The sequence below is a fragment of the Melozone crissalis genome, unplaced genomic scaffold (assembly GCF_028551555.1).
Source record: "Melozone crissalis strain CALT ecotype California unplaced genomic scaffold, PUWL_Pcris_2 ptg000005l_1, whole genome shotgun sequence".
Classification (NCBI taxonomy): Eukaryota; Metazoa; Chordata; class Aves; order Passeriformes; family Passerellidae; genus Melozone; species Melozone crissalis.
In genome coordinates this window covers 46309295-46333777 of record NW_026535783.1, presented here as the reverse complement: position 1 = coordinate 46333777, position 24483 = coordinate 46309295, and the positions used below count along the sequence as shown (strand labels likewise).

Below are 24483 nucleotides of genomic sequence, written 5' to 3'. Positions count from 1 at the left end.
TACCACTAACAAAATGTTCACAGATTTCTAGGCGAGGTATGTGCTGCAATTTTGTCAGTGGCTTGTGCTCTCTTCAAAGCAGAGAAAATGAAACTCAAGAATTATGAATTTTGGCTGAAGGTGTGGGAAGGAGGGTGCTTTTTATCTGCCTTCTCAAATGCTGTCTACCTCATGACTGTTTCCTTCATCTGTGTTTATCTTTTCTTTGGTCATGCTGTCCTGATCCTGTCTCTCCACAACTATTTGTCTTGGGTAACTCCCTGTGCTGTTGCACTGCTAAATAATTTATATCATGTTTGGTAACACTACTGAAGTTTCGGAAGAGGGCAGAAGAGGGCAGTCCCTGTAGTCTTAGGAATTAGGAAGAGCAATGGCAAGATAATTCTGTTCAGACCTGGACCTGGTGAGCACCTGGCTTGAAAGGGAATACACTGATGATGTGTTACCCTCTTCAGATTCTTTTAAGTGCTTGAATAGAAGCTACCTATAAGCTTCTGTTTCTTAGAAACAGGTAAAAAGAAGTTGTTGATAGAATGATCTTTCTGCCAAATCAAGGGCATGCTCTTGCAGTGATGATTGAAAAAATGCAGCGGTCCTTGCATTAATTTGTTTAGATATAGGAATTTTTTAGTAATGACAGAAGAATATTGTTTACTTAATAACACAGGAATGTTCAGAGAAATGTTTCACTGTGCAGAGAAATAAGTACTGTGTTTTACATAATGGCATTCAAAATCAGGCTGAGGAAGAAAGCCAGAATAGGAAATTCTATCTGCCAGTAATTTGTTCTAGGAATTTTTTTTTTAGTAATGATGTATTGTGGTAGGCTAACTAGATTAAGCTCTCTGTGCTGCATTCCCATGTTTTCCCATAAAATACCTTCTATGAAGAAGACTTGTCTCTGTTTGTCACCTCATAATTTGGTGATTGTTTAAATTACTGACTAACCTAACTTCCAATAGAAAGTCTGTTCTTAAAATTCTGTGTTCCACATAGGTTGATGTCCTTAAGGCAACAGCTCTACCCCTTCTGAAGAAGTTTGGAGTTGATGGTGAAAGTCTGGAAATCAAGGTAAGACAGCTTTTTCCTTCCTTTCTTTTCAAGCATGTGTTGAAATTATGCTCCTGCATAATTTCATAAAAGCATGGGGCCATATTCTTGCTGCGGGTTTCTGTCTCTAACAGATAATTCATTGTGGCTACGAGCCACACAGTGATAGAGAGGGTAAGGAGAAAGTAGTGACTTTCCTGAGTCTCCAAAGAAGAGTTAGAAACCTTTTTGCTTTTTGTTGCCTTTCAGTTCATTTATTATCTTTTCATTTCTACTTGTTCATTCTGTCCTGTGCTTAGGGCTAGGAATTAAAAATTATATCATTAACCTGTTTCACCTGTAGGAGAGCTGAATCTGTGTTTGGGTCGTTGAGGTTTGTCTCCAATTTGGAAAATAGAGGAATGAAATTTTTCTTGAAGACTACAGTCTTCAGAGGCCCAGTAAATCTGGATACAAAACAACATTTGGGTTCTTTTAGGTGGGAGAAATGTGTGAGGAGTCTGGCTGCACTACTGGGGCCTGCTGGTGCCTTTCTCTGCAAAGATTCACCCCTAACCCCCACCCTGCCCACAGCCCAAGTGCCCATGTCACTGTCCTGGCACTGTCACCTCTGCTCCTGTGACCCTGCAGCAGGGCTGGCCTTCAGCTGGCCACAGCCCTGCCCTGTCTGGCTGTGGGCCCCCCCTACCCAGACCCACTCACCAGACCATGTCCCAGCTCCATCCTTGGCTTGGAATGGTGGGACTGGGTCAGGCTAGACAGATTTGTTAGTGGGAATGAGTTCATTCTCGTCCCTCACATACAGAATATTCTGAGTTGGAAAGGACCTTTAAGGATCATCAAGTCCAAATCTTAAGTGAATGTTCCATATGGGAATCAAAGCCACAACCTTGGCATTATCAGCACCATGCTGTAATCAACTGAACTCAAATCAAATAGTTCTTGTCTCCTCAGCAACGAGGGGCAATCTGCTACTAGAGACCAGTCTTAAGCCAAGGTTGTTTTAGTAAAGATGTTTTTGTTTGGTTTTGCACTGTTTCCTATTGAGAAGCCATGCTTTACTTTACTTGAGAGGAACAAAGAAATCAATGTCTGCTTTTAGTTTTGATGCGAAATCCATTTCTGCTTTTAGGATGTGGTTTTCTTGCCTGTATTTACAAAATGTCCCAATACTTAAAACATTTTATTCTCTGAGAAGCAAAAGTGTAATTCTGGGGTGTATAGGTACATTCTTTGTACTATTCACTAACCTGTTTTTTTTCCTCCATTATTTGTTCTAGATCAACCGAAGAGGAATGCCTCCCAAAGGGGGTGGAGAGATACTGTTTTCTTGCCCAGTGAGAAAGGTCTTGCAGCCTGTTCAGTTCACAGACCCTGGAAAAATCAAGCGCATCAGAGGAACTGCGTATCCTTTTTGTTTGTCTGTCTGTTTTTCTACTTTTAAATGGGTTTGCTTATTAAAAAGAATTAATTTAGAAGTCATAGAAGTGCACCCACCTTTCTGAGCATGTATCTAGGTAACACAGGCCAACATTTCACAGAGGGGTCATATTCAAGACTGTGCCTCAAAACTCCTGTGTTCAAAACATTGCTATTCAAAAAGCATCTGTAGGCTATTGAATAAATTCAAAGCTGAGTGGCACTATTTAAAATCTTTCCAATAGCAAGAAAAAGTTAAAATACCTTCCATCCCATAATGTAGGAGCACTTAAAGTAATCTTACTTTGTGTGTAAATTCAGTAGTAACCAATGTAGTTCAGTTGTGCATTGAATAGGCAGTTACTAGTCTAGCAGAAGTTAGATGGGGTGATAGTTCAGTGTGATAGTTAAATCTTGGTTGAGTTTACACCTTGCAGCATACACTGAGTGTTTTGGTGTGTTTTGAAAGAAAATTCTTTGGCTCTTCACCTTTGGGGGTACCAGTGCAGGTGGAAGTGGAGGAGGTTTTATTCCACCTGGAGATAAGGGCACAAAATATCTTGTATCTTGTATCTAAAAGTAAGTGAACTCCTTACTTTTTCAAACAACTGCAAATCTAGCCAATGTTTTGGATTATTTCTTTTTGACTTCCTTTTTCACTTGTGGCCTTTTTATGGTATCTGTCATGAATCTGCTGTCATTGTAGAAAGAGGGTAGAAATCCCTTATATGAAACTGTATTAAGCAGTGGCCAACATGTAGTTTAATTTGTGTTTGAGAGTCCTAAACATGATTTGGCATTGATTACTCAAAAACAAAGCAGGAAGGAGGTCATGTTTTCTGCCAGAGGTGTAGATGTGCAGCCTATTTCTTCTTTTAGTTTATGGCATCCCATCACAACTGTGTGTATAAACTGGATGTTTTGACTACCTTGTCCAATTGCAGCATTTAGGTAGGTGCAGTAGTGCCAAGCAAGAGCTGTTTTACTGGATACATGTGCTGTAGAACAGAAAGGAGGCAGCTCATTCTGCTTTTGGTGATAGGTGCTATGGTATATTGGTGGAGGAAGTAATTTTCTTATGCCTCCATTCTGCTCTGTAGTAAGTAGATATGTTTCTGTGTGGAGGAGGAAGCAATGATCATGACTTTACTGCCACTGTTCTAAATTGACATTAATATGCATCACCATTCTGGACCACTTTGACTGATATACCTGGTTGAATTCTGAACTTCTACCTTGCTGTAGGCTTTCCTGGGCCTTTGCTCAGGTTTTGATTGATATTGATTGAATTGATTGATATTGGTTGAATTCTGAACTTGGTGTAGGCTTTCCTGGGCCTTTTCTCAGGGGTATAGGTTTGCCTTTAAGCATGATGAGAGGCAGACTCAGTTTAGCTATTAGATGGTCCTTCAAGGCAATAGAATACAAAACATCTGGAAGGATAAGTCCTTATGTCTTTTTTATGTGTAGTTTTGTTCCTCCAAGATTCGTCTGAGTAAATCTTCCTCACAGAACAAACAGTTTTCTGAGTATTTTTTAGTGATTTTGCTCTAAGGTCCCAAAGTTTTGAGTTTGCCTACTTCACAGAAGATGCTGTAGAAATTTGTAGAAAAGAAAATTCCTCCTTCCAGCTAGGAGTTTTGGGAGTGTATTTCTCTGCATTGCTATGTGAATGTATGTGCAGATGGGTAGAGGGTGAGTCTGCATTATAGTAAAGCTGGAATTTAAAGCATAATGTGCTTTCTACGTTTGAAGATCTTTGGGAGTTCCTCTGAAGCAGCACCTGAGTACAAGATTAGAAAGGCTGTTCATCTCTTATGGACTGTGAGGGGGTGGGTGGTAAGGTGGTAGATTCTTTCCTGGAACTTTCAGGTGATGAATGACTAGACAACTAGTGAATTTGATAGCCTCAAAACACTGCAAAATAGTTGGAGATAGCAAAGGTATTTTTCTTAGAGCCTTTTAATTTATTTTTTTTTGTTAGAACATTTGTCTTAAATTTCTTATTCATCTTCCCAGGATTTTTTTTCTGCTAATTCACAGAAATTTCACTCAGGATCGTGTTTTAATCAACTATGAAGAACAGAGCACATGGGACTTCCTCCTACTTCCTGCTCTTTCCTCCTTTCCTCCTTCCTTCCTACCTTCCTCCAGAAAGTACAAGATGACAGAACAGCAATTTAAATTTAATGAAGGGCATTTTCAAGATAGATGTTTACGTAGTCGTAATCTGTTCTTCAGCATATATGTGTACTTCACTTCAAGGTATATCAATGAAAAGACTGTAGAAAGCACTTACATGCATATGGTTCTCTAGGTACAGGAACATAGACAAAAGCTCATAAATAGCTGTATAAAACACATGTTTTCTGAAATAATGCACTGATGCCTCTTCACTTTTGTCAGTCTCTGCTTTCAATTTTTTCTTGTGATTACAATGGATTTCTTAGCTCAGAAATGTAGATACTCTGTCCGAGTGTCACCACAGATGGCAAATAGAATGGTGGAATCTGCAAGGGGCATCCTGAATAAATTCCTCCCAGACATCTATATCTACACAGACCATATGAAGGGGGTCAACTCTGGAAAGTGAGTATCCAGAATTTACAGGAAACAGACATGTTATTCTGATTTGTTCATTTGCTAGGCTGTCCTGATCTAATTTTACTGAGTTTTTAGATCACAGCCTTCTATTTTGTTGATTTGAAATAAGTATTTCTCACAAAGAAAGAACGGGTGTTTCACTAGATACATACCAGGGATAGATGTGTTTTCTTAAGCAAGGAATGAAATACATCACTACTGCCACTAAATTTGAGCTCCCTTCATTTTTAAGTCTGTTGCTTTGAAAAGAGATTAAGATCAAGGTGTCACGATATGTTCAGGAAAGCAAGATTCAAAGTTGACTGTACACCTTCTGATGGAAATTATAATGTTAAGGATGGGACTGAGGTGTCTTAAGGAAGTGATAAAGCAGTATGGGTTGTCTTCTGCTGAGTGGCTGAAGGCGTGTCCTCTCACTAGCGAGGACTGGAAAATTAATTTACTGTACTTCCACAGATTTTGTTTAGTGACAGAGCACAGAAGCGGTGGATGCGATTCAGACAATTTTGCTGGTGTCTGTCATCTCTGATGTCTTCTTCCTTGGGGTTGAAAGATTCTGGATAACTCATTTGACAGTTTTCTGTCTGTATGCTCAAATGCAGGCATGCATGTTTTCTTTCACTGTTTCTGCTTTTTGAAATATTTTGTCAAATTTTGTTAGATTAAAACGTTTATGAACCTAGAAATTGTTGAAGAAACTTTTAGTATTTTTTGTCTTTTCCAATCCTTCATCATATTTAATATGCCAAGATTGTAACTTTAATGGCTCCAAACTGCTTACAGGATCAGAATTGCAAAAACATTTCTGGGAGCTGTGTAGTCTCAACTTTGTTTTTCATCTGTTTATGAAATTTAAAAAGTCAAATGATTTGTGGTAGCAACATTATTTTTACTACATGCAGCTCATGCAGAGAGATAAATAATAGCATGGCAGAGGAACTGAATCACTTTCAACCTGGCTGGCTGGGTTTCTGATGCTACTGTGACATTCACCTTAAATATGAATCCAGTATGATAGCAGTATCCTTGATACTAACTAGTTAATCTAATTTTGCTAAATATTGCAGCTTTCAGGGGAAAGAGCTGAAGCCTTAAAGAAGGGTAGTTTTGGTTTTGAATGTTGCAGAGAAGAAACACCAGATACCTTTGAAATATTTATCAAGCACAAATTAAATACATCTGAAAGGTACCCTCCTCTATTAAAAAAACCCCAGACATTTCTAAGGTTTGTATGGCTCTTCATTTTCTTTTTCATTTTCATGTTTAAAGAGTTTAGTCCAGGAAAAACCAGCATAAAGGGGTTTGTGGCAACTGGTACTGGGTTTAAGTACAGTTGTTAATTTTCTTTTTCCAGCATCAATCTATTGCATCAAACAGGATGTTTGTCATCATATGGGAGGAGCCATTTATGACTTGAAGTTCTTGGCTCGTTACTCCAATTTTGTCCTTAAATCAAATGCACTTTTTCCCTTTCTTTCAGATCACCAGGTTTTGGCATGTGCCTTACTGCAGAAACCATCAATGGCACTATTCTCAGTGCTGAGCTAGCCTCAAATCCTCAGGGCCAGGGAGCAGCTGTGCTTCCTGAGGAACTGGGCCAGAATTGTGCTAAGCTGCTGCTTGAGGAGGTCTACAGAGTAAGTGGCCAGTAGGTTTTGTGTATTTGTATATAGATGTAAGGGAAGGAGATGATAAAATAGGTAAAAGGATAGGTGGTTTGGTGGCACCCTCAGACAGGCTCGGATCGAAGCAGAGAAAGGATCTGATGCTGCCAGTGTCTTTTTCATCCAGGTAAAGAGTGATTTTGTATGGTTCCTTTAACAGTGTAATGACTTACTGGGGCATGCTGTTTCCAATGTCTGATGTGTGTTGTTATGAATCACGGGAGCGGCAAATTCTTCTTCTGTTGCTTTTTGTCTGCAACAGAATTCAATTAGCTTCACATGGGCTGTTGCTCTTCTAAATAATATGGATGGGTGCCATAGTCCATGCTTCTAAACCAGTGGTTGGAATGGGACATTATGAGTGGAAGAACATAGGAGTGGCAGAAGGGCAAAAAAACTTGTCAAGCCTCTGCGTTGACCGCTTTGTAATGATGATGGCAACAAAGTTAAATGTGCTGAGAATTGCTGGTTGTATGAGGAATTGTATTAATGGATAGTTGGAAGGGAGCTAGGATGGTGTTTGCTTAGGAATCCTAAGTGCATCACAGTTCTATTCAGAATAGATTTTTTTCTTTATTAAAATGATTTTCATTTGTGGCAAGAATTTCAGTGGAAAAGCAGTTTTCAGTGTTACCAATGATTTGGCAAACATGAGTTTCCGATTTAATAAAGAACCTTCCAGCTGCTTTGTTTTCTATCTGCACAGATGTTTAAATAACTATGTTTTAGCATTGATAAAACATGTTTGGCCTTTAGGAGGCAGTCATCTACAAATTTTGCTCATTATTTAAAAAAACAAGTAGTTACTCTGAACTGGAATAAGGTATATGACTTCACAAAGTGTTTAAACTGCCATTATTGAGATTCTATTTTAGGGAATGCAGTTAAATATAAAAAAAGCCCATGAACTTCATAAATCACATCCATACCTGTGTTAGATTGTTCATCTGTACCCATTTTATTTTTCTCTTTCCCTGTTGCAAATCTTTTATCTGTTTGAATTACCAGTTGGCCCCTTTTTCCAGTCTTCCATTAATATTTTGTCTATGTTTATTCAGCATATAAACTGTGTTGCTAAAGGACTTTTCTGGCCCAGGCTTCTTGTCTCACAGAGAGACCAGTGCCAAAATGTTGTTCCAGGGTTGCTGGGTACAATCTAGACCCCTTGTATTTGAAACTCTGGCCTGTGAGGAGAATGTAGTCACAGCTAGTGATGGAAACATCTGTCTGTTTCTGCACTAATGTATGTCATGAAGTTATTTTTATTTCAGGCGGGAACTGCAAAAATCTTTTGGTACATTTGTTTGTGTACATGTCTTGGAAAACATCTTCTGGTAGTCATATGTCCAGACACATCAAAAATCCAGTTTCCACATATTTCTATCAGCAACAATAGGGGTTTTTCCCCTTTGGAAACCATTTAGCACTTGATAGATTAAAATAGTGAGGCAGTTTGTCCAGATAATATGTTTTGCACAGAGTCAGATGTCAGAGAATTTACAAAATGAAGAGAGCTGGAAAGGCCTAAAGCAAGTAACTTTCTGCTTTAGTGTATGGCAGCCATTTGAATATGATGACTCAAATTCTGCAAAAGACAGTGAGTATCTTAAGACAACAGGGAAAATGTTTGAGGAGGCAGCAGGGTTGGACAAGTCTTTGAATTACAAATAGGCTGTCAGGTTTCAGTGTCTTTGAAGATCAGAATCTGAGTGAGTGAGGTTGTTAGCTGTGGCTTGTTATGGTGCTGCTGGTGCTGCTGGAAGACTCCCTTATGTGTGGATGACTTCTGTCCAAGAGAGACTGAAAAATGCTGGGCAGTGTACAGACTATTTGTCCTTCACTATAGCAGCTCACTATGGAAAGTTCTAGTTTGCTAGTTTTTGGCTGTTGTGCTACTTTTTCACTGCGGTGCTTAGTCATTATTTAGTGAATTCCCCTTTCCCTCCATCATGGGCAGTATGATGGGTTTTGTTGTGTAGTTTTCATAATACATACTTGAATTTATCTATGATACATGTGGTCCTACAGTACTAGCCTGAATTTTGAAAGATAAGGTTTCTTCTTCATTTTCTTTCTTTTGTATTTTTTGGGGGTTAGTTTGTTTTTTGTTTTGGGATGGACTTTTTTAGGGTGTTTGGTTTTCGAACCAAACACATTTTTTGTTTGGGGTGATTTTTTGTTTGTTTGGCCTTTTTGGTTTATTTGTTAGGTCAGTTTGATTTAGTGTTGAAGACAGAGGGGATATAAAAACATGTTGCAAAGTACACAGTGCTTGTTTAGGTTTAATGTACTAGTTGTTTATGTTTCTTTGCCTAGGTAAAATTTTTAGTGAAACTAAAAATGTAAAAAAAAGCAAGAATAGATTACTGTGAACAGGCAATCTTTAAGTCTCACATCTTTTTACACCACCTACTTGTTGAATACAGGGCTCAAGGGAGAATTTATTTTCCTGGGTTTAGATCTTCTCTTTATGGAATTATTTCACCATCTGTGTTTTTACCAGTAGGTACTATGCTGTGGGAGCCAGGGAGGGTCGACCAGACCAGGGCACCCTGAGAGCACTGGAGACAATTCTCTGTTTAAAGGCTTTAGGTGTTGGGATCACCCACAAATCTGCTGGAGTTGCAGTTACTGTTGAAAGGGGTTCGGGGACATTTGGGAAAGTGCTTGCCATTGTGTAAAGTTTAAACCTAGAAAATCTAAAGATTTGAGTTTTGCTAAAATCCTTTTACTAAGCCTTCAAAAAGATACTAATTAGGTTGCATGATTGTTGGAATCAGCAGAGATTTTTTAATGCACATTTGTTGATGGAAAGATGTCAGAGCTAATAGACTAGTAATAAGTGGCGCAGTGCCTTAATTGCAGTGGCTCTGCAAGAGGGGGCAATGGAGTGACTGACTAGCATTGTCATTACAAATCCATATGCAGTTCTTTCTGAAGCTTAATTGTAGAAGGCCAGTAAGGATTTTAACTCTTGCCTTTGAAAGACATTGTTTATGGGGGCTTTATTTAGAGAGTAATTGGCAGAATGGAAAATCTGGAAGAGCTGGAAAAGGATTTAATTTTTATATTCTTGGTACTCATGAAAAATAGGGGAGTACGTGTACCTATTTAAGGCTGAATTCTTTAATGAAGAAAGGCCGAGTTGCTAGGGCACCTTGAAGGGGCAGGAGGGCTAAAGCTGTGTGTTTTATTGAACTAGAGCTAAAATGCGTGAAGGATTTCTAGATGGCTTAATTTTCAAGATGGTCTTACTTCAGTGTAGTAAGGCTTTGCTCCATTCTTCTGGGAAAAAAACCCAAACCCCAAAAACCAGAATACAAACCCTCTGCAATAATTTGTTACCTTTTGCATAACAAATTATTGAGTCTTGCAAATATGTACCACACAGGTATGGAGGAAATTTTCATCTGTATCCCAAAATGCTAACTAACGCTTGGTCAAAGCTGGGCTCAAACTCAGAAGAAAAAATCTTTTCTAAACACTTTTGTCCATTACGCAGAGTTGTGATATTTGCATGTACATGTCAGCTTTAGTATTTGTACAACATTTAAAAATGGATGGGATTTTAAAGGATCTGTGTCTAATTGTCAGAACTAGCTGGATCTGGCTCTGTAGTCAGTGTAAACAATAATGGAGAAACTGCCATAGACTGAATTAATACAGTTTAGAAGCTGCATTCTACATTGGTAATGAGCACGAGGTATTTTGGAACAAATGTACCATGGCTCTGAGTTTGCCCATCCCATTTCTTTTGGGAGGGTTGTTTCTAATTTTTGACTCTTGAATAAGTGGCAGGTGGATTGACAAGAAAAAAAATTGGCCTCCTTGGGAATGTTAAGTCCACTTGGCAGAAGTTATTGTTCAGTCATTAGATTACAAGCAATCAGTTAATATCACTGTCTGGGAACTGCCTTTGTAGGAATGGTTGCAAATGAGTGGTTTAGATTACTTAAATCACTGGCAAAATATTGTCAAAAGCAAGTTTTTGTATAAATTTGTTGATGTGCCGCAAAGTTTGATGGCAAGGTTCACTATTGGTTATTACATAGTTGAAGCACACAAAGAAGAATTGGGTTAGAGTGAATCTACAATGATTTATACAGAGAATGGGAATGCAAAAAGGGTAAGGATGGAAAAGGATAAGGCTGCAGAAGGGGTAAGGGAGGTCCTCCCTTTGGGTCACAAAAGTGTATCCCTTGCAAAATGTAGCCTCAGACTTGATCAACAATTTGTCTGAAGAATGTAGCAGCATTTAATCATTTACTCCTGGAATGCTGACACAATCAAATACTTCTGTAAGGTGCATGTGCACCAGTGCACACAGTATGGGGAGCAAACAAGATGAGCCAAGGACCTGCATGCAGTCACAGGGCTTGATCTTACTGCGGTGACAGAGACATGGTGGGATAGTTCATGTGACTGGAGTGTTGGCACAAAGGGCTACACCCTGTTGAGGAGAGACAGCCCTGACAGTGTCGAGCTCTGTCTTGATGAGGATGATGGGCTTATGAATCAGGATAAAACAGCAGACTAGTAAAGGTGTTTTTTGTTGTGGGCGTTTGCTGCTTGATCAGGAGGAGGAAGCAAACGAGGCCATCTACAGGCATCTGAAGCAGCCTCAAAGTCACAGGCCCTGGTTCTTTTGGGGGACTTTACTCCCCTGGCATCTGCTGCAGAACCAGCACAGTGAAACACAAACAGCCCAGGAGGTTCCTGGAAAGCACGGATGGCAACTTCCTGACACAGGTAGTGGAGGATCCCCCAGGCAATGGTGTGCTGCTCAACTGATATTAACAAACAGAGAAGGCCTTGCTGGAGGTGTGACCACAAGAGTGTGGAACTCAGCTCCAGATGAGGAGAAAGCAGGATAGCAAGTAGCCACAACCAGAGATTTTGGGAGAAGCTAACTTGAGCTTCTGCAGGGAGATCTTCATGGAGAATGCCATGAGAACAAGCCCTGCAGTGTCCAAGAGACCCTGAGGGGTCCAAGAGAGTCAGTTCATATTCAAGGATTGCTTCCTTCAGGCTCAAGAGCAATGCTTCCAAATGTGCAAGAAACTGGGCAAAGGGGAAGATATAGAACTAAATAAAGAACTCCTCCCATTATCAAGGGTAAACAGGAACTGGAAGCAGGGTCAGGTTACTTGGAATTAATACAGAGAGATTGTCAGAGTATGTAGAAAAGAGACAAGGGAAGCCAAGATGCACCTGGAATTAAGTTTGGCAAAGAATGTCAAGGACAGCAAGAAAGGATTTTTCAAATGCGTCTCTAACAAAAGGAAAAAGGATAATATGGGCCTGATACTAAAATGGAAGTGGGACCTGTTGACAGAGGACCCAGAGGAGGTAGAGTTAGTGAATGCTGCCTTTGCATTGGTCATCACTGACAAGACCAGCCCTCAGGGATCTCTGGCCCAGGAGACTGGGGACAAGGAAGGCTTGAGTGGAGACTTCCTCTTGCCCAAGGAGGGCCAAGCTGGAGTCAGGCAAACCTGGCATCCACAAGTCCATGGACCCTGATGGGATGGATCCACAAGTGCTGAGAGAGCTGATAGACACCAAGGTGGGCAATTTACAGCCATCTTTGAAATGCTGTGGTGGTCAGGAGAAGTGCCTGAGGACTGGAAGGAAGCAAACTTCCAGTGACAAAATATGTCACACTGGGCATAAAAAGGGAAAGAATGACCCAGGAAACTACCAGACAGTCAGCCTCACATTAATCCATGATGATTCTGGAGGCCATTTCTGTCCACATGGAGGACAAAAAAGTGAACAGGAGTTGTCAGCATGGATTCATTAAAGGTAAATCGTACTTGACTGACCTGCTTCTCTTCTGTAATGAAACAACTAGATGAATGGATGAGGGAAGAGCAGTGGATATTGTCTACCTTGACTTCAGCAAAGCTTTTGACACTGTCTCTTACAGCACCCTCAGGCAAATTTTGGAAATATGGATTAGATGAGTGGACAGTGAGGTGGATTAAGAACCAGCTGAATGGGAGATCCCAGGAGGTTGTAATCAGTATTGTAGAGTCTGGCTGGAGGCCTGTCACTGGTGGTGTCCACAAAGTTCAATACTGGTCCAGTATTGTTTAACTTCTCCACCAATAACTTGAACAAACGCACAAATGTTTTCTCAGTGAGTTCACTGATGACACAGAGCTGGGAGCAGTGGCTGATACCCCAGAGGGTCGTGCTGCCCTTCAGAAGGGCCTTGAGAGGGTGGAGAGATGGGCAGAGAAGAGCTCTGAAATTCAGCAAAGGTGAATGCAGGGTTCTGTACGTAGGGAAGAATAACCTGGGCACTAGCAGAGGCTGGGAACTGACCCACTGGGGAACAGCTGTCTGTATCTTGGGGGACAACATGCTGTCCAGGAGTCAGAGTGTGTCCTGGTGGCCAAGAAGGCCAATGACTCCCTGGGTAGATTAGGAAGAGCACTGACAGCAGGTTGAGGGAGTTGATCCTGCCCCTCTAGTCAGCCCTGGTGAGGCTACATATGGAATGCTGTGTTCAGGACAAGAGAGGCATGGTGCTCCAGGAGCCAGTCTAGAGGACATGACAAAGATGATTAAAGGACTGGAGCATCTCTCTTACAAGGAAAGGCCAGGCAAGCTGCTCCTGTTTGGTGTTGAGAAGAGGGACTGAGTGGGGACCTTATGAAGGGAGGGTGCCAGGAAGATGGATCCAATCTCTTCTTGGTGGTGCCAGGCATTAGGGCAAGAGACAATAGACAGAAACTGATGCACAGGAAGTTCTGCTTAGATATGAGGAAGATGTTTTTACATATCTTCTACAGTGCAGGTGATTGCACACTGGAACAGGTTGCCCAGAGAGATTGTGGAGTCTCATGCGCTGGAGAAACTCGAACAGTCTGGATGTAATCCTGTGCCATGTACTTTGGGGCAATCCTGCTTGAGCAGGGAGGCTGGACTAGCTGACCTGCTGTGATCCCTTCCAATCTTAACTGTTCTGTGATTCTGTGACTAATATTTACAAAAGTATTCAGTAAGATTTTCTATAAGCTCAGTAGCAACTTATTTGAAAAATTAAGAGATGGCAACATTCATACTACGCTTGATGTAGTATATTTAAATCAATTCATACATGCACACAAATAGACATAAAGATGTATATAAAAAGGTTAAAAATTCCCCTCAATTTTAGTAAAATATGTCAGATGGCATTGTACCTGTAAACGCTTGAAGGGTTAAGCTTTGAGGGTTGAGTGTGTCAACGCAGGCCCTGTCAACAGCTTTTGGTGATTATTCTCTAAGTACTGAAGCCTTGAGGGTTGTTGAGCCTCAAGAGCTGTACCACTTTGAGGCAGGTGCCAGTGCAGCCTTCTGTGGCCTTGGAGAGCTCAAAGACCCTCGCTTAGTACTGCAGCCAGTAGGGTTGTGAGGTGCTTGGATTTAGCCTTCTGTCATTCTCCATTGTGGCCATAATTTGGGTCAGTTGTTACTGGAATTTTCATCAAAAGGTGCAGTAACAATATTATTATTATAGCATAATTATTATTATTACAGCACAGTAACCTGTGCTATGATTTAGGCAAAAATAATGTTCCAAGACTGTCCATTAGAAAACAGCAGTGTGTTAGGCAGAACTTTCTAGGAGCAGACGAGCTTAACTGTCCAGGAGCCATTAAACAAGGTTAGTGTCTAATGAGAATTCCTGAGGAGATGGTAGAGTGGCTCAAGGGGACAGCACCACAAATGTGCATAGCAGATTGCTACTGCACAGCAGTACTGAGGATGACTGACTCACTGCAGCCATGTAGGGAGCTTGTGTGAGCAGTTAGGACAGGATGGATGCATTGTGTTTTTATTTCTTAGGACATGGTAGTCTCCATGCTGATTGAAGCTTTTGTATAAATTGTGATATAAAAGTAGATACTTTATAATGTTTTCAGCTCTAGAGAAATAAAACAAGCTCAGAAAATGTGAAGTTTTCATCCAAGTAAGAAAGAGCATTTTTATTACTGACCAAACTACAACTGCAGAAAGTCCAGTGTCAGGAATATCCTTACCAAACTCTTAGCTGCTTTGGTATATGTTTCATTGGCAAATACAGCTGGTGAGATCTGTGGCTTTAGATTGCACCAGCAAATTCTGCAAGTACCCTGTTCACTCAAGATAAAGCAAAATTTTTATCAGTCCTATAGGCAGCATTAGGTTATGTGAACTTCATTTTGGTGGCAAGTTCACACAGTTAAGAGGGCAAGTACTGTTGTAAGACCATGTTTTAGGAGTTGGGTCGTGGTAGTGAATGCAATAGAGCCACTTATTTTGCTGTGCTGTAGTTCCTTGCATGTAATGCACAGAGTTTTTTTCAGAAGAATGGAGCTGCAGGTTGTCACACAGAAGCAAGGCCGTCTTGAAAATTAGGTCTTCAGTATCCCCCCTTGAAAAGGCTGTGCCTTTCTGCCTCTCACTGAGTAAATGTGCTGAGGTTGTCACATTGGCTGATTCTCTTAATCTGTGTAATCCAAAATATATTTTCTCCCTTGCCTTCTTGGATAGTGTTATGTCTTGAAATTATGATAGGTTACCTTCCTTGTCAACAAAGGTAGCTGTCAGTTTACCTTATTAGAGAATTTGGTTTTAAAAAGGTAAGGTTTTGGTTTCAAGAGAGCCTATTCTGAGGATTTAGCATTAGGCCTGATGCAGCAGAAAACTATTCATAGATTTCATGTGGCTGGTCTCTACAGCAGCTTTGACTGAAAGTATCCCTTTAAATTTATATTCCAGCTTTCTAAACAATTCTTATTTCTAATTCTAGCCTTCCAGTTCTAATTAATGTATGCATCATAGTAAATATTTTCAACATACAGAACAATTTACCTTGCATATGACTTACTACAGTCAAATATGTACAAGAGTGTATGTGGTTCCACTTAATTTTATGTATGGCTCTTTGACTGCCAATAAAAAAATCTTCTGTTTTAATGATGGAGGGGAAATGTTTTACAAGTGTAAACTCATAAAAGTTGGCAGCAAGGGTTTTTGTGGATAAGCGCTAAATAAATTCTAACTTGCCATTTCCCACCTGCTAACACTGAACTATTTGTCCAAATGTAACTGTTATAATATAGTGCTGGAATTCATGGATCTTCACATGCATGTCAATTAGAACTAATACCTCTTTTCAATGTAGTGGAAAGAAATTCTTCAGTGTTTACATTCTGAGGTGTTAAAACAGATTAGGAGGGATATTTAATATGATCATCTTATAGGTTTTAGTTCTATTCTTTTCCTAGCCATGTGACATTGATTTTTCATTGTTAAAAAAATCTAGATTTTTATCTTCTTGGCCCTTAAAAATTGGGAGTGGTATTTCACCTTTTAAGTGTATCTTTTGCCTTTGTTACTCTCCTTCCATCTCAATTTCTGGTTTGTACAGAGATTAATTATTAAAACATTTTGGTTTGCAGGGAGGCTGTGTAGATTCAACAAATCAGAGCCTTGCTCTGCTCCTTATGACCCTTGGACAGCGGGATGTTTCCAAAGTCCTGTTGGGACCTCTGTCTCCATACACGTAAGTTGTTTTGTTCAGTTCAATTACACAGTCTTGTTTTAATTCACTAGTTTGATTGCACAGCTGTTTTTGTATATGGGAGATTTTGCCTATGGTAACAAATAGAACAACTTGTACCTGACTTCAAATGAGACAAGTGGTGTAAGTTGCCTAGTTTGTTGCTACATGTTAGATGAGTCCCTTACTGTTCTATATTATTCCTGTTTCTGAGAATTGCAGAGACAGGGTTTATTGATGGTTCTTGACGTGGAATGTATGTGTACATCAGTTGGCTTTTTATTGCCTAGTGTACACTACTATGTTTTCCCTGGTGATCTCTCTATAGCTGTGTCATTAAGTGTTGTATTTCAAATGGCTAGCGAGTGATTCTTCCTATGAAACCGCTTAAGACTTCGATTCATGGAGCTATGTGCTTTTTTAAGGTTTTACTGGGCAGCAGAATCCTGTCTGGTCCTTCAGTCTCAGTTTTTACTAAAGCTTTGTCTGTAGCTGGTAGTTGTTCAGGGGATAGAAAAGAAATTAATTTCTTATATTGCTAGTTGTAAACACAGGTTACAGAATCACAGAATCATCAAGGTTAGAAAAGATGTCTAGGATCAAGTCCAACTTTTGATTGAACACTATTTCTCAACTAGACCATAGTGCTAGGTCTGGTTGTTTCTTTAACACTTCCACAGATTGTGACTCCACCACCACTATGGGTGGCCCATTTAAATTATTAACAGCCCTTGCATTGAAAAGACTCTTCCTGATGTCTAACCTGAACCTACACTGGTGCAGCTTGAGGCCATTTCCTCTAATTCTGTCACTTGTTGCCTGGGAGAAAAGACCAAATCCTCACCTGTCTACAAAGTGCTTTCAGGCAGTTGTAGAGAGCAATAAAGTCTCCACGAGCCTCCTTTTTTCTCCAGGCTAAACACCTCAAGCTCCCTCAGGTGTTCCTCACAGGACTTGTATTCCTTCAGCAGCTCTGTTGCCCTTCTCTAGACATGCTCCAGCACCTCAGTGTCTTTCTTGGAGTGAGTGGCTTAAAATTGAGCACAGGATTTGAGGTGTGGCCTCACCAGTGCTGAGTACAGGGGGTCAGTCCCTGCCCTGCTCCTGCTGGCCACACCATTGCTGGCACAGGCCAGGATGCCATTGGCCTTCTTGGCCACCTGGGCACTGCTGGCTCACGCTCAGCTGCTGTCACCAGCACCCCCAGGGCCTTTTCCTGTGGCAGCTTTGCAGCCACTCTGCCCCAGCCTGTGGCACTGCCTGGGGTTGCTGTGACCCAAGGGCAGGACCCAGCACTGGGCCTTGTTGAGCCTCACACCACTGGGCTCAGCCCATGATCCAGCCTGTCCAGATCCCTCTGCAGAGCCTTCCTGCCCTCCAGCAGGTCAGCACTCCCACCCCGCTTGGTGTCATCTGCAAACTGATTGAGGGGACACTCAGTCCCCTCATCCCCATCACTGATAAAGATATTAAACAGAACTGGCCACAGTACAGAGTCCTGGGGAGCACCACTGGTCACTGGCCACCAGCTGGATGTAACTCCATGCACCAATACTCTCTGGGCCCAGCCATACAAATGGTTTTTTACCTAGTGAAGAGGGTACCCATCCAAGCCATGGGCTATTACTATAGTTCCTCCTTCTGACCCTGCTGGTATGAGCATCACACTGGCCAACTTCCAGTCCTCTGGGACCTGCTCAGTTAGCCAGGACTGATGCTACATGATGGAGATTTTCTTGGTGAGTGCTTCTGCTGGCACCCTCAGTACCCTTGAATGAATTCCATCCAATCCTATAAAATTCTAAATGTCTCAGTACTTCATCATGTATTGCAGAAGATCTATTCTGCTTCCTGTACCCCAGCTAGGGGGCTGGTTGCCCTGAAGATGAGTCTTACTGTTAAAGACTGAGGCAAAGAAGACATTGAGGACCTCAGCCTTTTCCTCATCCTTGATGACAATGTTCCCTTCCACATTCAGTCAAGCATGGAGATTTTCCATGGCCTTCCTTTAGTTTTTGATGTATTTATAAAAACACCTTTTATTATCTTTCACAGCAGTGGCCTAATTGAGTTCTAGGAGAAACTAGTTAGGGAGACAAATTATCAAAAAAAAAATGCATCAAAACAAATTTATCAAAACAATTTATCAAAAATTTAATTTTTCAGACTTGCAAGGGATTTATTAGATCACAGTTATTTCTAGAGACTGAGCAGTTATTCTTTAGTCAGATGAAGGGAGGTTTTTTTTATCTGGAAATGGCATCAAATAGTAAGAGTATGAACTGTCCTTTTTCGGTTATCATGGTACCGGTGCTGTATACGTGAAAGGTACAGTACTGTGATAACTGAAGAATGGTGGTGCCATCACATGAGAGCTAAAAATTACCTAACTGCTCTTCTCAGCTCCTGATACCTTGGAAACAACATTCAGCAGATTTTGAGGGGAAGACAGGGGAGTGTCCCATTGCACAAAGAGGGAGTAATCCCCTATAAAGTAAGTATTCATGTGGAAGGTTTCAGAAGAGTAGATATTAGTGTTTGAAGTGCACAGTTAAGCATATGAGACAATCCAATCACTTGTCATTGTGAGTACTTTTTAATTTTTTACCCTTTTTTTCTTCTGTGAAAATCAAGCAAATACACTAGTTTATTTTGTAAGCAGGATGAATTCCAAGCTAGGTGTATACAGCAGGGATAAAGGTCAGGAGTACACATACTGAAGCAGTATATTGTAAAATCTGTGATTCTGTGAGAATCTGTGACTCATCAATCCTATGGGATCTGTTCAGATAGAATGCAGCTTTTTATGTATTCAACAACTAGGGCTTTTTGTGCCCTCAACTAGGGCTGCTTATAAAGGACTGGTAAATTTGGCTCCCAAGCAACTCATTGGATACACAAGCTTATGAAGTAAATTGCAGTATCGTCATGTTCCATGTCTTTGTCCCTTCTTTTCTTTCAGAGCTGTGACATCTCTGTATGTAACACTTTCACCCTACAGAATCTGAAGTTACTTAAAAGCTGTATTACTGGCTTCCCTGTCCAGCATAATATAGCATGAATGTGACAGTTCAGCTGGCTGCTGAGAGCATCACATGGGGACAAAACGCTTTGAAACACGTCCATTAGAATGAGGAAACTTATTTTCACAGGAGACATCCGTTGCCTCAGCTAACTATGAGGAGTGGAAATGAAACAACATGAGTAGGGCTGTTGTGAGTGGCAGTGGAGCTAACAGCCTGCATGGCCAGCAGCTGCTCTGCGTTACCCCTTTCTTAGTGTCTGTATTTCACAGAAGCAAGTGCCTTTCTGTCAAGCTGAGCTTAAAATCAAATGCCGGGTGCTGGCCTCCCACTAACTCACAGAGGTCAGTCTGGCAGGACAGAACTGTCTGCATACAGGTGGATCAGCATGAGCCAGGGGTACATGAAAGAAAGCAACAGGAAAGCCTGTTGTGCCCCAAAAGCCAGAGTGCCCCAATCCATGGCTTTGCAAAGGTTTAGGGCAAAAGGGTTAGGGTGCCTCTGCCCAGCCAAGCTGACACTTCCAGTTTCTCCCCTGACTGGGGATGCCCACTCCCAGCTCCTCAGTCTGTCTCCTCCTGGGAAGGTGTGTGGCAGCACTCAGGAGAGCAGTGCTGGGGCTGCCGCTGCTAGCAGGCAAAGCCTTGTGCAGGCCCCGGTGCAGCTCAGCCAAGAATGCACTGCTGTGCACAGGTCTTCTCTTACACTGCTCTGTTAGTTGGTTGCTTTGCTCAATATGTGAAGTTCTTGTGTACTTGCTGGCAATTCTTAGCAGGCTTTGGGGAAAAGATAAACAGGCCTTTTACTCTTGTTTTTGGCTACAAGGCCTCCAGTGTGGCTCATGTAGCTGTCCCTGCACCTAAGAAGCAGCTCTGTTCAGCTGCTGCCTTGTTCTTGCCTGAACACAGAGTGTAAATTTTCAGCCAAATGTACCTTCTTTGTACCTTTCACCCCCTCCCTCAGTCTTGCAGCCTGTGCCTGTGTGGTTGGTGTGCCCTGTGCTATTATTTGAGGTGCCCACCTGCGACCAGACCAACCTCAGAGCTAATACAAACCTGCTTTCTGTCACAAACCCCTACTTTCCTGCCTCTTTCTCTTCTATTTGCAGGGTTTGTACCACTTGTGCTTCCAATGTTACAAGACAAAGCTGGCCTTTTGGTGCTTCTGCATTCTCCCCTGGTGTCCCCAGGCAGCCTTCCCCTTGCTCACACCCCAGAGAGCCTTTCCTATGTGTGTAGGGGCTGATATTTTTCTCCTTCTGCTTTTATTCAAAAGGGAAAAGATGCAGAGATGCAGGGTAGCCCAGCTACATGCAGAGAGGCATGGGGTCAACTGATCCCACCAACATGTTGCAGAGTTTCCTGATCACCTTTTAGGATTTTTCCCTGAGTCTCTGGCTCCACATGGCCTCTGTCATTTTTACAGCTTATACTGCAGCACCTGCTTGCAGTTCACTTCTGTTTTGGGCTTGGCTGCTTTCTTGTCACACTGCCAGAGCCTGTGAAAGGACCCAGCTAAGGAGAAGGCTGATACAGAGCTTGTGGTCTGTCTGCTTTACTGAGCATTTGTGCCAGCATATGCCTATTTGCCTACTATAGCTGCAACAAGAAACCTTGCAGCTGGGGAGGCATGGAAGAAAAGGTGCTTTTCAGTTCTTTCTTTCAACTGTCAGTTCATTTGAGAGATGAGAAAGCTGGTGTGTGTGCTGAAGCAAGTTATCAGTCCAGGAAGGTGCAGGAGAAAGGATACACTGGGAGGAATGTGCCCACATTAACCCTGCAGAGGTATTTAGCAGGTTGCCCCAGAGATACTTGAAATCATCCCAAGCACACACCAGTATAGGTGGCACAGCCTCTCTTTTTCCAGCTCCTGCCATTTTCCTCCTCTCCCATGCATATATCTGAGTGCAGGAGCAGCAGCATGCCCAGCTGAAGTGTATAAAGCAATTTTGCTCCTGCAATTTTCCTTGTACTCCTTCACAATTTCTGTGGATAGGAGCTGCCAAGAGGCTTTCAGAGGCCTCGTGATGCCACAGTGGGATAGGCTTAGGCTTTTGTTCTCCTTCTTCCCATTTTGTGGATACTTACTCTTGATTTGTTGTAATGATGTATGTGTGATTAGCTTGCAGTTATGCTTTCAGCATGTAGAGTAGACAAGGTAATGTGTGAACTGGATATCCACATTCCATTTCTTTGAACTAAGAAAGGTGCATACCAGTTGCTGGAGGAGATTACATCTTTGTTCAAGACTGCAGACTTGCTTGTGGCCATGACTGGAACAGTCCAAACTTCTGTCAGAAGCAATTACAAATTTTCTTTCGTAGTCTTTTGGTGCAATTGCATGTTCCCTCTTTTGGAGAAGCCAGCAAAAATGTTTTCTTGGATGTTTTCGGTTTTTTCTTTTTTTATAGTTTTTTGTGTTACTCACCCTCCAGTCAGTGTTTGTTTAGGATCAGTGTGATTGTTCAGTTTCTTGTTGCCTTTCTGTCTGAAATTATGAAAGTAATTTTTTTTTCCTGAAAATGAGAAAACAGGAAGAATTCTAAGTCTGAATATAATCCTAATGAAACATTTAACTGAGAAGTGGAGAAGTCAGTAATCAGTCAGAAATCAAACACATGCTTTGGGATCTCTCTTAAAGTATGCACCCAAGCCTGTTTATGTTTTATTTCTGCTTTAAACATTGGGCAAGGGAAAGGAGAATCACGGGTTTGTATGGGGTTCATATAGCCCTGATGAAGAGTCAGCACCAGGAGCAAATAATTTGCCTAGCTACATTTCTCTCCTTTCTTTCTTCTCCCCTCACCATTTTGTCTTGCTGTGTTACCAGCCATTCCTCTCTCTGCTTCTGCAGAGAATGCAGAGGTTTCAGGAAGGGTCACTAGCAACTTCTACAACACAAGTGAGAACAGTGTTTGGAGCTTGTAGCCCTGTTCCTCTGTACTATTTTCTTATTTCATTCACATGCTCATTGCTGGAATCTGTGTTAGTACATAATGCTATTGGACTTTCTGTTTTGTTTCTTGAACAGTATTATTTTCTCTCATTCAGAATTGAGTTTCTGCGACACCTCAGAAGCTTCTTCCAGATCATGTTTAAAATGGAAACAAAGACCGCTGAGGAAGAGCACATGGGCGGGGAGAAAGTCTTGATGACCTGTGTTGGCATTGGATTTTGCAACCTCAGTAAAACTATAAGATAAAAAACATCTACAGACTCTGTGAAAGACAGAAAATGCTGCAAAGATCTAATAAACCCTACCTGTCTCTGTACTTACTCTGGCGTAGGGAGACTTGTGGTGATTCCAGTGCGGGATTACCCAAGCTCACTGCACATAAACAATAAAGCTGACTTCAGACTATTTAGATCTGTGCTATTTATAAATGCAATGCCAGTATTCTGTGCTGCTTGGAGTGGCTCTCTGGAGTCTCAGCTGACTTGGGACTCTCTGCACTGTATTCCACTGAATGGGACACAAGTGCCTCATGTCGCTGTGCTCTCAGGCCTTAATGAGGTGAGTGCTCTGGTTTTATGTATTTACTGCTTTCACTTGTAGCTTTTTCTGAAAGGCTTAGATAGACAGGGAAAACAAAAACAAGCTTTGCATTGCAAAACAAACGATCACAACGGAAATATTAGCTTATTGAGGTAATTGCAGAGATAATATTGGCATGAAAATTAAAGGTATGACAGCAATTCTTTGTTTATACATTGTGTGTGTGTGTAGAATTTGTCCAATGCTCCACTCCTGTTTACATTTACTAAATTCACAGATCACAAAATAGTCTGAGTTGGAAAGGACCCAGAAGGATCACTGAGCCCAACTCTTAAGTGAATGGCCTATACAGGGATGAAATCTATGACCTTGGCGTTATTAGCACTGTGCTTTAACCAGCTGAGCTCATCTCAGGGTTGCAGCTTCAAAGAAAGAATAAAATATCTCTCTACTATTTTTCCTAATGTTAGAATACCGTAGAGGAGATCACAGCATATACTGTCTTATTTTAGCCTCTTTTGCAAAGATGGGCATGGGAGGAGAAACCTCCATGGCAGCTTTTGACTTATCACATATATTCTTTTTAGGTTTGTTTGGCATGCTATACACGTGGCTCACAATTAGTTGTTAAAAGTAGCAAAAATTGCTGTAGGTTTTGAGAAAGAAAAATTTATTCACTTTCACTATCATATTTTGTGCATCTGCTCCCTTTTTAAAGTGCCAATAATGCTGTATGGGATGGATTGACGGACGCAAAACCAGTTTCTACCAGGTTGTATATATTTACCCATGAAAGGCCTCAGGTAGATTCCAGGCAAACCTGTGGAAGTTAATGCTGAACTCCTGAAACAAGGGAAGAAATTTATATTTGACTTCAGATTATCCTTCATGTGTCTGGAGGAATATAAACCTGTGTCAAAAGCTGCTATATAGAGAGAGCAGATACCAGTGACTGTGTTAAAATGGTTTCACAAACTTTATCTGATGCCACTGTAAAGTGGGCATTACTCTGTAATATGAAGAATGTATATTGGACACAAAAAGGACTTGGACAGAGGTTCATTATTTGATTACTGTCTTGTTAACTTTTGCAGGCCGTGTGAGCAATTTTTTTACTGTACTTCGTTTGTGTTGCAATCTGTCAGACATGATTTGAAAAAATAAAGTTTGGTTTCTTTCCTAAATAAAGTTTTATTTCCCTTTGAAGTAAAACAGACAACAATTGGGGAAAAAAAAAAGCCTGGAAGTCTTTCCTAAGCCCTTCATAATATAAATGGCTATCTTGAATTAATATATGAAAAAACCAACTTTGGGAGTTGCCAGAGAGGGAGGAAGGGAAAGGGTGAAGCCATTCCTGTAATTTATTAGCTTTCCAAAATTTGACTTGCAGTTAAGGAAATCCTAAATAAAACAATAGGATGTGAAATAAAATAACTTGACTATATTTTTTACATTTTAAGTTAGAAGGAATATAGTCATGAAAGAATTTACCTTGCTCCCTTCTGTCGCTATGTAATGAAAAAACTAGAAATTTCATAAATTAAAATTACCCAAAATGCAAGTCATTACTGATCCAAAAGATGAAATGTACAAACTAAAATTAAAAGCCACTTGAATAAAAATATAAACCTTACATTAGTTAAAGATTCAAGTTTGTGCCACAGGTCCAATTTCCAAAATTTGCTTAAAT

General features: G+C 41.0%; 1 protein-coding gene across 1 annotated transcript in view; it reads left to right on the top strand.

Annotated features, from left to right (window-relative positions):
• The window catches only part of RCL1 (RNA terminal phosphate cyclase like 1), a 32963-nt gene extending 8970 nt beyond the window's left edge, over positions 1-23993 (top strand). The window contains exons 4-9 of the mRNA XM_054287935.1: positions 997-1071; positions 2331-2455; positions 4933-5058; positions 6554-6710; positions 16175-16278; positions 22349-23993. Coding sequence (XP_054143910.1) covers positions 997-1071; positions 2331-2455; positions 4933-5058; positions 6554-6710; positions 16175-16278; positions 22349-22499 — 738 coding nt within the window. The 3' untranslated portion in view covers positions 22500-23993. The remainder of the gene's footprint in view (positions 1-996; positions 1072-2330; positions 2456-4932; positions 5059-6553; positions 6711-16174; positions 16279-22348) is intronic.
• The last annotated feature ends 490 nt before the right edge of the window (positions 23994-24483 follow it).